This window comes from Halichondria panicea, chromosome 10 (genome assembly GCF_963675165.1).
Source record: "Halichondria panicea chromosome 10, odHalPani1.1, whole genome shotgun sequence".
NCBI lineage: Eukaryota > Metazoa > Porifera > Demospongiae > Suberitida > Halichondriidae > Halichondria > Halichondria panicea.
Window position 1 is genome coordinate 90001 of NC_087386.1, and position 13730 is coordinate 103730.

Here is a 13730-nt window from a genome sequence, read left to right on the forward strand (position 1 = left end):
ATACTCTCCACATAAGTGCCAGAGGAACCGCTTAGAAATGGCTCAGCTGTACACACACACTGTAATAAATACATGTACACAGACACAAGTTACCAGCGCCATTGCTCCGCTGTCTGACTCTCGCTCTACAAGACCTGAACACAGACCCTCCACACACACGAAGCATCTTGACCAGTACAGTAACAGCTAGCTAGCCACGCCCACTTTAGTAGGCCCCCCTACTACCAGCCCCGCCCACCAATAAATTACTGATGCAGCCCAGATAACAGTAGTGACCAACCTCCTCTATGCAGCGCAGCCCGGGCCAGAGAGTGAGGCTATGCCTATGGCTGCCTACCTCGTGGTACACAAATGAGTTGTCGCGCATGTCATGATAGAGCACATGTCATTTGCACAAGACAAAGAGAGAGCAACCAGCCTGAGACGACTGTCCTTTTGGGTGAGCGCTACTGATAGCTTGATATAGCTATTGGATATTTTTTAGCAAGATGGTAGAGTTGGATATTAATAGTGACAGCCTTGTGTTAAAGTAGCTCTGTGTATACTGTCCTTATATTGTTCTCTCATGTCTTACTCACAGATAACTACTCAACGCTGCACAGCACAGCATTCAATCACTCTCATAATTTTATTGTCATTTCATCTTTTATGGGGGACGCCCCACTCTTATTATTTTTATCACTGAATGGCTGCTGACGTACGTATATATAAGAGCACTACAAGATACGACAGGAAAGGGTCAGTATAATAATTATGTATTGTCCCATGCATAGTGATGTAGTGTACTATCTGTTACTTCCTTTGGTATTCAGCCCCTTTAATAAGCACAGGATTATATAGATCTCCAAGCCATTAGTATTAATGATTCATTGGATACTGAATTTATATGGATGTATGGATGGGGCTATGCCGCAACATAGAATGCTGGCTTTCTGATCGAGGAGGAGATGATCTATTATTGGCTATTGGCTCCGGGGATGGAGTGGATCTACCTCTGAGAGACAAAGGGCCAGTTACTGTATCATGTATGAATATTCTGTTGCTTGTACATATTTTCGTAACATTATCAGTAATTGACTCTAGAGTAGCATATTGTGCTCCCCTTTCTTCATCACTCAATCTGCAGGCAGTGTATGTGATTTTCTGACAGGGAAGGCTACTCGGGAGTCGGCCACACAAGGTATAGTCTAATAATTATTGTACAGTACTTCGATGATCTTCTCTGTTTTGGGTCAGATGCAATTGCCTATAGCCAGTTAAAACATCTCTTCTACTCTTGGCTTAAGAAATTGTATTTTATTATTGTACCAGTATTAGGTAGTTAACTCCACTTATGCATTGACCTCTACTACTGTGTAGCGGGAAAGTTCATTATTTGAGCCCTCGAGAAATGTTGTATAGTTGTTCTCATTTCAATGCCAGGAAACCATAGCTTTGCATGGTGCATGGGAGTGTCTTCTATTTTTATTACATGAAGTGTGAAGTGTGTTGTAAGTTTGTACAGACCCATGGTGGCAATGATCTGATGATGGCTCCACTGCTCTGATGGACCAATGCAGGAGAAGTTATTCTGTATAATTATTACACTAAATTAATGTATGCCACTGTTTGGATCGGTTTCTGTTCTGCTCAGCTTCTTCCTCCAACTTGCTTACGCAGGCTAAGCTTATTCTTAGTTCATTCTTAGTTCATTCTATAGTCTAGTATATTGTCGGTTTGGTTGTTTTATGTTTTTCACCTGGTCATACGGAATCACTTCATTATTATCAGTGCAGACCACACCTCTATCCACACATTGTACCTGCACATCCTGTATATATGGGGCCACACCCCCACTCACTGTACTGATATGTGGTCACACCCCCATACATGGTAACCCTCTTGACCACACCCCCACCCATGCATTGTGTTGTACATGCTGTGTTTTTGTGTACAGTACACACATCATCCGTGTCTTTGTCCCCACACCTAGTCGGAGGGAGCAGCAAGTTCTACTAAGAGCCAGCATCACCAACTAACCAACACACTACAAGACCTACCTACTACCAGCTAGGACAGCACACCACCCGGGACAGACTCTACTATACCATGTAATACGCCTTTGTATTAACGATCATGATACAATTTGCTGCCCTCCCTCGCCCATGGATTGAATAATTATGGACACTCGCAGGAGACTGACACACAATAATAGACACCAAAGGGCCAGTTACTGTATCATGTACGAATATTCTGTTGCTTGTACATTTCGTAACATTATCAGTAATTGACTGTAGAGTAGCTCCCCTTTCTTCATCACTCAATGCAGGCAGTGTATGTGATTTTCTGACAGGAAAGGCTACTCTAAACAGGGAGTCGGCCACACAAGGTATAGTCTAATAATTATTGTACGGTACTTAGATGATCTTCTCTGTTTTGGGTCAGATGCAATTGCCTTGAATCACTAGCCAGTTTAAAACATTTCTTCTACTCTTGGCTTAAGAAATTGTATTTTATTATTGTACCAGCATTAGGTAGTTAACTCCACTTATGCATTGACCTCTGCGTGTAGCGGGAAAGTTCGTTATTTGAGCCCTCGAGAAATGTTGTATAGTTGTTCACATTTCAATGCCAGGAAACCATAGCTTTGCATGGTGCGTGGGAGTGTCTTCCATTTATATTACATGAAGTGTGAAGTGTGTTGTAAGTTTATACAGAGAGGACTCCCATGGTGGGAATGATCTGATGATGGCCCCACTGCTCTGATGGACCAATGCAGGAGAAGTTATTCTGTATAATTATTACACTAAATTAATGTATGCCACTGTTTGGATCGGTTTCTGTTCTGCTCAGCTTCTTCCTCCAACTTGCTTACGCAGGCTAAGCTTATTCTTAATTAGTTCATTCTTAGTTCATTCTATAGTCTAGTATTATTGTCGGTTTGGTTGTTTTATGTTTTTCACCTGGTCATACGGAATCACTTCATTAATTTTTATACAGTGCAGACCGCACCTCTATCCACACATTGTACCTGCACATCCTGTATATATGGGGCCACACCCCCACTCACTGTACTGATATGTGGTCACACCCCCATACATGGTAACCCTCTTGACCACACCCCAATCCTATGCTGTGTTTTTGTGTACAGTACACACATCATCCGTGTCTTTATCCCCACACCTAGTCGGAGGGAGCAGCAAGTTCTACTAAGAGCCAGCATCACCCACTAACCAACACTCTACAAGACCTACCTACTACCAGCTAGGACAGCACACCACCCGGGACAGACTCTACTATACCCATGTAATACGCCTTTGTATTACGATCATGATACAATTTGCTGCCCTCCCTCGCCAATGGATTGAATAATTATGGACACTCGCAGGACAACTAAGAGACTGACACACAATAATAGACACCAAAGGTCCAGTTACTGTATCATGTACGAATATTCTGTTGCTTGTACATTTCGTAACATTATCAGTAATTGACTGTAGAGTAGCATCTTGAGCTCCCCTTTCTTCATCACTCAATCTGCAGGCAGTGTATGTGATTTTCTGACAGGAAAGGCTACTCTAAACAAAGGGAGTCGGCCACACAAGGTATAGTCTGATAATTATTGTACGGTACCTTCTCTGTTTTGGGTCAGATGCAATTGCCTTGAATCACTAGCCAGTTTAAAACATTTCTTCTACTCTTGGCTTAAGAAATTGTATTTTATTATTGTACCAGCATTAGGTAGTTAACTCCACTTATGCATTGACCTCTACTACTGTGTAGCGGGAAAGTTCATTATTTGAGCCCTCGAGAAATGTTGTATAGTTGTTCACATTTCAATGCCAGGAAACCATAGCTTTGCATGGTGCGTGGGAGTGTCTTCCATTTTTATTACATGAAGTGTGAAGTGTGTTGTAAGTTTGTATAGAGAGGACTCCCATGGTGGCAATGATCTGATGATGGCTCCACTGCTCTGATGGACCAATGCAGGAGAAGTTATTCTGTATAATTATTACACTAAATTAATGTATGCCACTGTTTGGATCGGTTTCTGTTCTGCTCAGCTTCTTCCTCCAACTTGCTTACGCAGGCTAAGCTTATTCTTAGTTCATTCTTAGTTCATTCTATAGTCTAGTATATTGTCGGTTTGGTTGTTTTATGTTTTTCACCTGGTCATACGGAATCACTTCATTATTATCAGTGCAGACCACACCTCTATCCACACACATTGTACCTGCACATCCTGTATATATGGGGCCACACCCCCACTCACTGTACTGATATGTGGTCACACCCCCATACATGGTAACCCTCTTGACCACACCTCCACCCATGCATTGTGTCGTACATGCTGTGTTTTTGTGTACTGTACACACATCACACATCATCCGTGTCTTTATCCCCACACCTAGTCGGAGGGAGCAGCAAGTTCTACTAAGAGCCAGCATCACCAACTAACCAACACTACAAGACCTACCTACTACCAGCTAGGACAGCACACCACCCGGGACAGACTCTACTATACCATGTAATACGCCTTTTTATTACGATCATGATACAATTTGCTGCCCTCCCTTGCCCATGGATTGAATAATTATGGACACTCGCAGGACAACTAAGAGACTGACACACAATAATAGACACCTAACTGCATTTTTGCCATTAATATAATAAAAATAATTTTGCCATTAATTAATCATTAATTATAGCGGAATCATGCATGCCTGCATGATAGTAGTCTCATGAATGAGCCGTCCTTTGTCCCACATGCATGCCTGCATATGATATAGTAGTCTCATGAATGAGTCGCCCTTTGTCCCAAAGAATAGCCCCGCCCACTTACTATGAGTGCTGCGCTTTAAATATGCTTGTAGCTGTGTACGTGTATGGCAGCATGATGGCTACTCTATCCCTCTCTCTGCAACGGAGGGAGTACCACCATACAATGGACCAACCAACCACTCCATCATCCTGCCACTTGAACAGGAGGAGAGAGTGCTACCTATTCCAGTGGGTAAGTTACTGTGTGTTAATATTATTATTAAATAGCTTTGAGCTTGTGTGCATGGATTATCTTTGTATCTAGGTTAGTACTGATTAGAGCGTTGTACAGTTGGGATCATGCCTCAGGGTGATGTAGAGCCTGTGCTAGGCCCTGCCTTAGGGACTAGCTGTGACTCTGTTGACCTGTTGTATGATCAGCAAGTCGAGCGTCTTGAGCGATCCTTACCTTTGGGAAAACTTGACAGTATAGCCTCTGTTCAATTTCTAGATTCCTTGTTTTTGGGATTCTGCCATCGCGTTGCGGTATCGGTAGCCCTGAAGGCATGGGATTTAGAAATCGGAACAGAGCAATACTGCCCAGTGGGGGCGCAATGATACTTAATGGTGATTGGACAGGAATGAGGCAGAATAGCTACGTTGTCATGACCCGATCGTACCGAGCATGCCACATGTCCTGGCACAGGTTCTATGTTGTTCTGAGACATGATACCTAACTGTTTACTGTTTACCTTGTTCTGTACTCTCTAGGGGTGTACAGTAATTAGGGTGGTACAACCACCAAGGCGAGTGTATGCTGTGTGGTGTATGGGTGACTATTCTATCCCTCTCTCTCTCTTCATGTGCAACGGAGGGAGTACCACCATAGAATGGACCAACCAACCACTCCATCATCCTGCCACTTGAACAGGAGGAGACCTCCTACCTATTCCAGTGGGTAAGTTACTGTGTGTTAATTATAAAATAACTTTGAGCTTGTGTGCATGGCAGGTGGCCCATTATCTTTGTATCTAGGTTAGTACTGATTAGAGCTTTGTACAGTTGGGATCATGCCTCAGAGTGATGTAGAGCCTGTGCTAGGCCCTGCCTTAGGGACTAGCTGTGACCCTGTTGACCTGTTGTATGATCAGCAAGTCGAGCGTCTTGAGCGATCCTTACCTTTGGGAAAACTTGACAGTATAGCCTCTGTTCGATTTCTAGATTCCTTGCTTTTGGGATCCTGCCATCGCGTTGCGGTATCGGTAGCCCTGAAGGCATGGGATTTAGAAATCGGAACAGAGCAATACTGCCCAGTGGGGGCGCAATGACACTTACTGGTGATTGGACAGGAATGATGCAGAATAGCTACGTTGTCATGACCCGATCGTACCGAGCATGCCACATGTCCTGGCACAGATTCTATGTTGTTCTGAGACATGATACCTAACTGTTGACTGTTTACCTTGTTCTGTACTCTCTAGGGGTGTACAGTAATTAGGGTGTATGCTGTGCTTATGCTTGTAGCTGTGTGGTGTATGGGTGACTATTCTATCCCTCTCTCTCTCTCTCTTCATGTGCAACGGAGGGAGTACCACCATAGAATGGACCAACCAACCACTCCTGCCACTTGAACAGGAGGAGACCTCCATTGAGTGCTACCTATTCCAGTGGGTAAGTTACTGTGTGTTAATTATAAAATAATGGCAGGTGGCCCATTATCTTTGTATCTATGTTAGTACTGATTAGAGCTTTGTACAGTTGGGATCATGCCTCAGGGTGATGTAGAGCCTGTGCTAGGCCCTGCCTTAGGGACTAGCTGTGACCCTGTTGACCTGTTGTATGATCAGCAAGTCGAGCGTCTTGAGCGATCCTTACCTTTGGGAAAACTTTACAGTATAGCCTCTGTTCGATTTCTAGATTCCTTGCTTTTGGGATCCTGCCATCGCGTTGCGGTATCGGTAGCCCTGAAGGCAGGGGATTTAGAAATTGGAACAGAGCAATACTGCCCAGTGGGGGCGCAATGACACTTACTGGTGATTGGACAGGAATGAAGCAGATTAGCTACGTTGTCATGACCTGATCGTACCGAGCATGCCACATGTCCTGGCACAGGTTTTATATTGTTCTGAGACATGATACCTAACTGTTTACTGTTTACCTTGTTCTGTACTCTCTAGGGGTGTACAGTAATTAGGGTGGTACGAGTGTATGCTGTGCTTATGCTTGTAGCTGTGTGGTGTATGGGTGACTATTCTATCCCTCTCTCTCTCTCTTCATGTGCAACGGAGGGAGTACCACCATAGAATGGACCAACCAACCACTCCATCATCCTGCCACTTGAACAGGAGGAGACCTCCATTGAGTGCTACCTATTCCAGTGGGTAAGGTTAATTATAAAATAACTTTGAGCTTGTGTGCATGGCAGGTGGCCCATTATCTTTGTATCTAGGTTAGTACTGATTAGAGCTTTGTACAGTTGGGATCATGCCTCAGGGTGATGTAGAGCCTGTGCTAGGCCCTGCCTTAGGGACTAGCTGTGACCCTGTTGACCTGTTGTATGATCAGCAAGTCGAGCGTCTTGAGCGATCCTTACCTTTGGGAAAACTTGACAGTATAGCCTCTGTTTGATTTCTAGATTCCTTGCTTTTGGGATCCTGCCATCGCGTTGCGGTATCGGTAGCCCTGAAGGCAGGGGATTTAGAAATCGGAACAGAGCAATACTGCCCAGTGGGGGCGCAATGACACTTACTGGTGATTGGACAGGAATGAAACAGAATAGCTACGTTGTCATGACCCGATCGTACCGAGCATGCCACATGTCCTGGCACAGGATTTATATTGTTCTGAGACATGATACCTAACTGTTTACTGTTTACCTTGTTCTGTACTGGTGTACAGTAATTAGGGTGGTACGAGTGTATGCTGTGCTTATGCTTGTAGCTGTGTTGTGTATGGGTGACTATTCTATCCCTCTCTCTCTCTCTTCATGTGCAACGGAGGGAGTACCACATAGAATGGACCAACCAACCACTCCATCATCCTGCCACTTGAACAGGAGGAGACCTCCATTGACTATTCCAGTGGGTAAGGTTAATTATAAAATAACTTTGAGCTTGTGTGCATGGCAGGTGGCCCATTATCTTTGTATCTAGGTTTGTATCTAGGTTAGTACTGATTAGAGCTTTGTACAGTTGGGATCATGCCTCAGGGTGATGTAGAGCCTGTGCTAGGCCCTGCCTTAGGGACTAGCTGTGACCCTGTTGACCTGTTGTATGATCAGCAAGTCAAGCGTCTTGAGTGATCCTTACCTTTGGGAAAACTTGACAGTATAGCCTCTGTTCGATTTCTAGATTCCTTGCTTTTGGGATCCTGCCATCGCGTTGCGGTATCGGTAGCCCTGAAGGCATGGGATTTAGAAATCGGAACAGAGCAATACTGCCCAGTGGGGGCGCAATGACACTTACTGGTGATTGGACAGGAATGAGGCAGAATAGCTACGTTGTCATGACCCGATCGTACCGAGCATGCCACATGTCCTGGCACAGGTTCTATATTGTTCTGAGACATGATACCTAACTGTTTACTGTTTACCTTGTTCTGTACTCTCTAGGGGTGTACAGTAATTAGGGTGGTACAACCAAGGCGAGTGTATGCTGTGCTTATGCTTGTAGCTGTGTGGTGTATGGGTGACTATTCTATCCCTCTCTCTCTCTTCATGTGCAACGGAGGGAGTACCACCATACAATGGATCAACCAACCACTCCATCATCTGAACAGGAGGAAACCTCCATTGAGTGCTACCTATTCCAGTGGGTAAGTTACTGTGTGTTAATTATAAAATAGCTTTGAGCTTGTGTGCATGGCAGGTGGCCCATTATCTTTGTATCTAGGTTAGTACTGATTAGAGCTTTGTACAGTTGGGATCATGCCTCAGGGTGATGTAGAGCCTGTGCTAGGCCCTGCCTTAGGGACTAGCTGTGACCCTGGGATTTATAAATCGGAACAGAGGGCGCAATGACACTTACTGGTGATTGGACAGCAGAATAGCTACATGATCGTACCGAGCATGCCACATGTCCTTCTATGTTGTTCTGAGACATGATACCTTACTGTTCACTGTTTACCTTGTTCTGTACTCTCTAGGGGTGTACAGTAATTAGGGTGGAACAACCAAAGCGAGTGTATGCTAATTCATTATGAACTTGTGCCGCAATTTCAATGATTTATACAGCAATTTAGTACATTAATCTTTATTAGTCATCTGAATGTGTTGACAGTTATGAACCTTTAAACTCTTGTAATATGGAATGTAATGTACTACCAAATAAGGTAATGCTGGAGAAACCTTGCCAAGACTCTGTAATATGGAATGTGATGTACTACCATGTAAGGTAATGCTGGAGAAACCTTAGTGAGAACGATTTTAGTTTAACTAGCAACCCAGCAGTCTAGCTCATTATTCAGCCTCTTCTACCTCTGCTCTACCTCAAGTTCTCTTCTACCTTCTCTATACTCTACTGAGGAACCCAGCAGCCTCTATGTCCATCAGATCTCCTCTACCTAACCCAGTACTGCTCCAAGCTATAAGGTTTGTAGAGCTTTGTGTTAGCTAGCACTGGCTTTGTGTTAGCTTAATTGCCTGATCGAAGTAGCTTGTGTCAGGTCAGTGTCTAAGTGTTGGTATAGCTGCCTACCAGCTTCAATCCTACCAATGTCAGCTTCCCAATGTCAGCTTCAAGCCTCCTACAGCTCTTTAGCTTGTAGCTTGTGTGTATGTAAGCCGCCTGCTATGGCAGCTTTTTATTTTTTGTCGCGGCCTGAAATCGAGACTGGTAGTAATTAGCCTCGATTCTTCTCCTGGCGCGTGTATTAAGTTCAAAAACAGCTCAACACTTTTTTTTAGGTAAATAAAATTCTTAAGTTAAATCAGTATTTTTTTTCTTACAGACAAGAGCATCAGAATATTAAGAGACATCAAAGACGCCAAGTATCAAGAAACACCAAGTATCAAGAGGAGACTCCAGGCCAAACGTTAGTCGTAAATAGTGTGATTATGTTTTTGCTCATTCGAGACAATTAAAAAAGAAGGAGGTAAAACATATCATGCTGTACATACAATTAAGATGACTAGCATCATTATAGTGTGCAATAATTTATTTGCTGGTTTTGCCTGCTATCTAAAAAAATTAGGCAAGCCCGTGTTTAAATAGTGTGCAATATTTCATTTGCTGGTTTAGCCAGCTTCTGACGGGGAGCCTTGCACGCCCTAATCTAAAAAAAATTAGGCAAAAAGGGAGAGCAAATAGTGTGCAATATTTCATTTGCTGGTTTAGCCAGCTTCTGACGGGGAGCCTTGCACGCCCTAATCTAAAAAAATTAGGCAAAAAGGGAGAGCCCGTATTTAAATAGTGTGCAATATTTCATTTGCTGGTTTAGCCAGCTTCTGACGGGGAGCCTTGCACGCCCTAATCTAAAAAAATTAGGCAAAAAGGGAGAGCCCGTATTTAAATAGTGTGCAATATTTCATTTGCTGGTTTAGCCAGCTTCTGACGGGGAGCCTTGCACGCCCTAATCTAAAAAAATTAGGCAAAAAGGGAGAGCCCGTATTTAAATAGTGTGCAATATTTCATTTGCTGGTTTAGCCAGCTTCTGACGGGGAGCCTTGCACGCCCTAATCTAAAAAACATTAGGCAAAAAGGGAGAGCCCGTATTTAAATAGTGTGCAATATTTCATTTGCTGGTTTAGCCAGCTTCTGACGGGGAGCCTTGCACGCCCTAATCTAAAAAACATTAGGCAAAAAGGGAGAGCCCGTATTTAAATAGTGTGCAATATTTCATTTGCTGGTTTAGCCAGCTTCTGACGGGGAGCCTTGCACGCCCTAATCTAAAAAACATTAGGCAAAAAGGGAGAGCCCGTATTTAAATAGTGTGCAATATTTCATTTGCTGGTTTAGCCAGCTTCTGACGGGGAGCCTTGCACGCCCTAATCTAAAAAACATTAGGCAAAAAGGGAGAGCCCGTATTTAAATAGTGTGCAATATTTCATTTGCTGGTTTAGCCAGCTTCTGACGGGGAGCCTTGCACGCCCTAATCTAAAAAACATTAGGCAAAAAGGGAGAGCCCGTATTTAAATAGTGTGCAATATTTCATTTGCTGGTTTAGCCAGCTTCTGACGGGGAGCCTTGCACGCCCTAATCTAAAAAACATTAGGCAAAAAGGGAGAGCCCGTATTTAAATAGTGTGCAATATTTCATTTGCTGGTTTAGCCAGCTTCTGACGGGGAGCCTTGCACGCCCTAATCTAAAAAACATTAGGCAAAAAGGGAGAGCCCGTATTTAAATAGTGTGCAATATTTCATTTGCTGGTTTAGCCAGCTTCTGACGGGGAGCCTTGCACGCCCTAATCTAAAAAACATTAGGCAAAAAGGGAGAGCCCGTATTTAAATAGTGTGCAATATTTCATTTGCTGGTTTAGCCAGCTTCTGACGGGGAGCCTTGCACGCCCTAATCTAAAAAACATTAGGCAAAAAGGGAGAGCCCGTATTTAAATAGTGTGCAATATTTCATTTGCTGGTTTAGCCAGCTTCTGACGGGGAGCCTTGCACGCCCTAATCTAAAAAACATTAGGCAAAAAGGGAGAGCAAATAGTGTGCAATATTTCATTTGCTGGTTTAGCCAGCTTCTGATGGGGAGCCTTGCACGCCCTAATCTAAAAAACATTAGGCAAAAAGGGAGATATTTCATTTGCTGGTTTAGCCAGCTTCTGACAGGGAGCCTTACAATAAATTAGTGGTTTTGCTTAGTGCATTGTTTGTTTTAGTGAAGAAAAAAGTGCAGTAAAACATGAAAAGAAAAGAAAAAAGTGGTTTTGCTTATAAGCTTAAGTAGTGCTTGATGATGAAAAGACAAAAGTAGGTTAGCTTTATTAGTGCAGTATTTGCTGGTTTAAGTGAAAAAAAAGTTGTTTTGTTAATAGTGGTTTGCTGAAAAAAAAAGTGAAGTCAGTCAAAGTTGTTTTGCAATATGAAAACAAGTGCAGAAGGTAGTTTAGCTTATTAAAAGTTTGTATTTTAAGTAATTTAAAAGTAGTACCTCAGTGCAGTAGAGGAAGCCAAAGGAAGCCAAAGTAGATATGCTATGGAATTTAGAAACCATAAGTACTGAAGTATTGCCATCATCTGCTATAAAAGAGAGTGAGCAAAAAGGGAGGAGGGTGGGCATGGCTGAGGGTGGGAAAGTTGGCTAGAGTGTGCGGTAAAGTACTTGAGCTAGAGTTGTGGTTAAGTACTCTAACAACAGCTAGAGTTGTGGTTAAGTACTCTAACAACAGCTAGAGTTGTGGTTAAGTACTCTAACAACAGCTAGAGTTGTGGTTAAGTACTCTAACAACAGCTAGAGTTGTGGTTAAGTACTCTAACAACAGCTAGAGTTGTGGTTAAGTACTCTAACAACAGCTAGAGTTGTGGTTAAGTACTCTAACAACAGCTAGAGTTGTGGTTAAGTACTCTAACAACAGCTAGAGTTGTGGTTAAGTACTCTAACAACAGCTAGAGTTGTGGTTAAGTACTCTAACAACAGCTAGAGTTGTGGTTAAGTACTCTAACAACAGCTAGAGTTGTGGTTAAGTACTCTAACAACAGCTAGAGTTGTGGTTAAGTACTCTAACAACAGCTAGAGTTGTGGTTAAGTACTCTAACAACAGCTAGAGTTGTGGTTAAGTACTCTAACAACAGCTAGAGTTGTGGTTAAGTACTCTAACAACAGCTAGAGTTGTGGTTAAGTACTCTAACAACAGCTAGAGTTGTGGTTAAGTACTCTAACAACAGCTAGAGTTGTGGTTAAGTACTCTAACAACAGCTAGAGTTGTGGTTAAGTACTCTAACAACAGCTAGAGTTGTGGGTTAGGGTTAGGGTTAGGGTTAGGGTTAGGGTTAGGGTTAGGGTTAGGGTTAGGGTTAGGGTTAGGGTTAGGGTTAGGGTTAGGGTTAGGGTTAGGGTTAGGGTTAGGGTTAGGGTTAGGGTTAGGGTTAGGGTTAGGGTTAGGGTTAGGGTTAGGGTTAGGGTTAGGGTTAGGGTTAGGGTTAGGGTTAGGGTTAGGGTTAGGGTTAGGGTTAGGGTTAGGGTTAGGGTTAGGGTTAGGGTTAGGGTTAGGGTTAGGGTTAGGGTTAGGGTTAGGGTTAGGGTTAGGGTTAGGGTTAGGGTTAGGGTTAGGGTTAGGGTTAGGGTTAGGGTTAGGGTTAGGGTTAGGGTTAGGGTTAGGGTTAGGGTTAGGGTTAGGGTTAGGGTTAGGGTTAGGGTTAGGGTTAGGGTTAGGGTTAGGGTTAGGGTTAGGGTTAGGGTTAGGGTTAGGGTTAGGGTTAGGGTTAGGGTTAGGGTTAGGGTTAGGGTTAGGGTTAGGGTTAGGGTTAGGGTTAGGGTTAGGGTTAGGGTTAGGGTTAGGGTTAGGGTTAGGGTTAGGGTTAGGGTTAGGGTTAGGGTTAGGGTTAGGGTTAGGGTTAGGGTTAGGGTTAGGGTTAGGGTTAGGGTTAGGGTTAGGGTTAGGGTTAGGGTTAGGGTTAGGGTTAGGGTTAGGGTTAGGGTTAGGGTTAGGGTTAGGGTTAGGGTTAGGGTTAGGGTTAGGGTTAGGGTTAGGGTTAGGGTTAGGGTTAGGGTTAGGGTTAGGGTTAGGGTTAGGGTTAGGGTTAGGGTTAGGGTTAGGGTTAGGGTTAGGGTTAGGGTTAGGGTTAGGGTTAGGGTTAGGGTTAGGGTTAGGGTTAGGGTTAGGGTTAGGGTTAGGGTTAGGGTTAGGGTTAGGGTTAGGGTTAGGGTTAGGGTTAGGGTTAGGGTTAGGGTTAGGGTTAGGGTTAGGGTTAGGGTTAGGGTTAGGGTTAGGGTTAGGGTTAGGGTTAGGGTTAGGGTTAGGGTTAGGGTTAGGGTTAGGGTTAGGGTTAGGGTTAGGGTTAGGGTTAGGGTTAGGGTTAGGGTTAGGGTTAGGGTTAGGGTTAGGGTTAG

The 13730-nt window shown here is 43.6% G+C and overlaps 1 protein-coding gene and 2 long non-coding RNA genes across 10 annotated transcripts in view; 2 read left to right on the forward strand and 1 right to left on the reverse strand.

Moving 5' to 3' along the window:
- Window positions 1–233, reverse strand: part of LOC135342404 (2-oxoglutarate dehydrogenase complex component E1-like) — an 8945-nt gene extending 8712 nt beyond the window's left edge. For all 3 annotated transcript variants that reach the window (XM_064539136.1, XM_064539134.1, XM_064539133.1), the window contains exons 1-2: window positions 94–233; window positions 1–46 (exon numbers count right to left, since the gene is read on the reverse strand). The exon at window positions 1–46 is cut by the window's left edge and continues 40 nt beyond it. In XM_064539136.1, the coding sequence (XP_064395206.1) occupies window positions 1–46; window positions 94–166 (119 nt within the window). In that variant the 5' untranslated portion in view covers window positions 167–233. The remainder of the gene's footprint in view (window positions 47–93) is intronic.
- Window positions 234–278: 45 nt separating this feature from the next.
- Window positions 279–4671, forward strand: LOC135342406 (uncharacterized). Of its 6 annotated transcripts, none has more exons than XR_010396874.1 (7): window positions 279–439; window positions 581–738; window positions 921–1025; window positions 1127–1180; window positions 1973–3406; window positions 3523–3584; window positions 4392–4671. It is a non-coding gene; the product is annotated as an uncharacterized LOC135342406 (long non-coding RNA). The 6 variants fall into 6 exon arrangements; XR_010396875.1 differs by having other exon boundaries at window positions 921–1012; window positions 1131–1180; XR_010396871.1 differs by having other exon boundaries at window positions 921–1180.
- Window positions 4672–8261: 3590 nt separating this feature from the next.
- Window positions 8262–9719, forward strand: LOC135343408 (uncharacterized). The gene is made up of 2 exons (XR_010397158.1): window positions 8262–8553; window positions 9688–9719. It is a non-coding gene; the product is annotated as an uncharacterized LOC135343408 (long non-coding RNA).
- Window positions 9720–13730: the final 4011 nt, after the last annotated feature.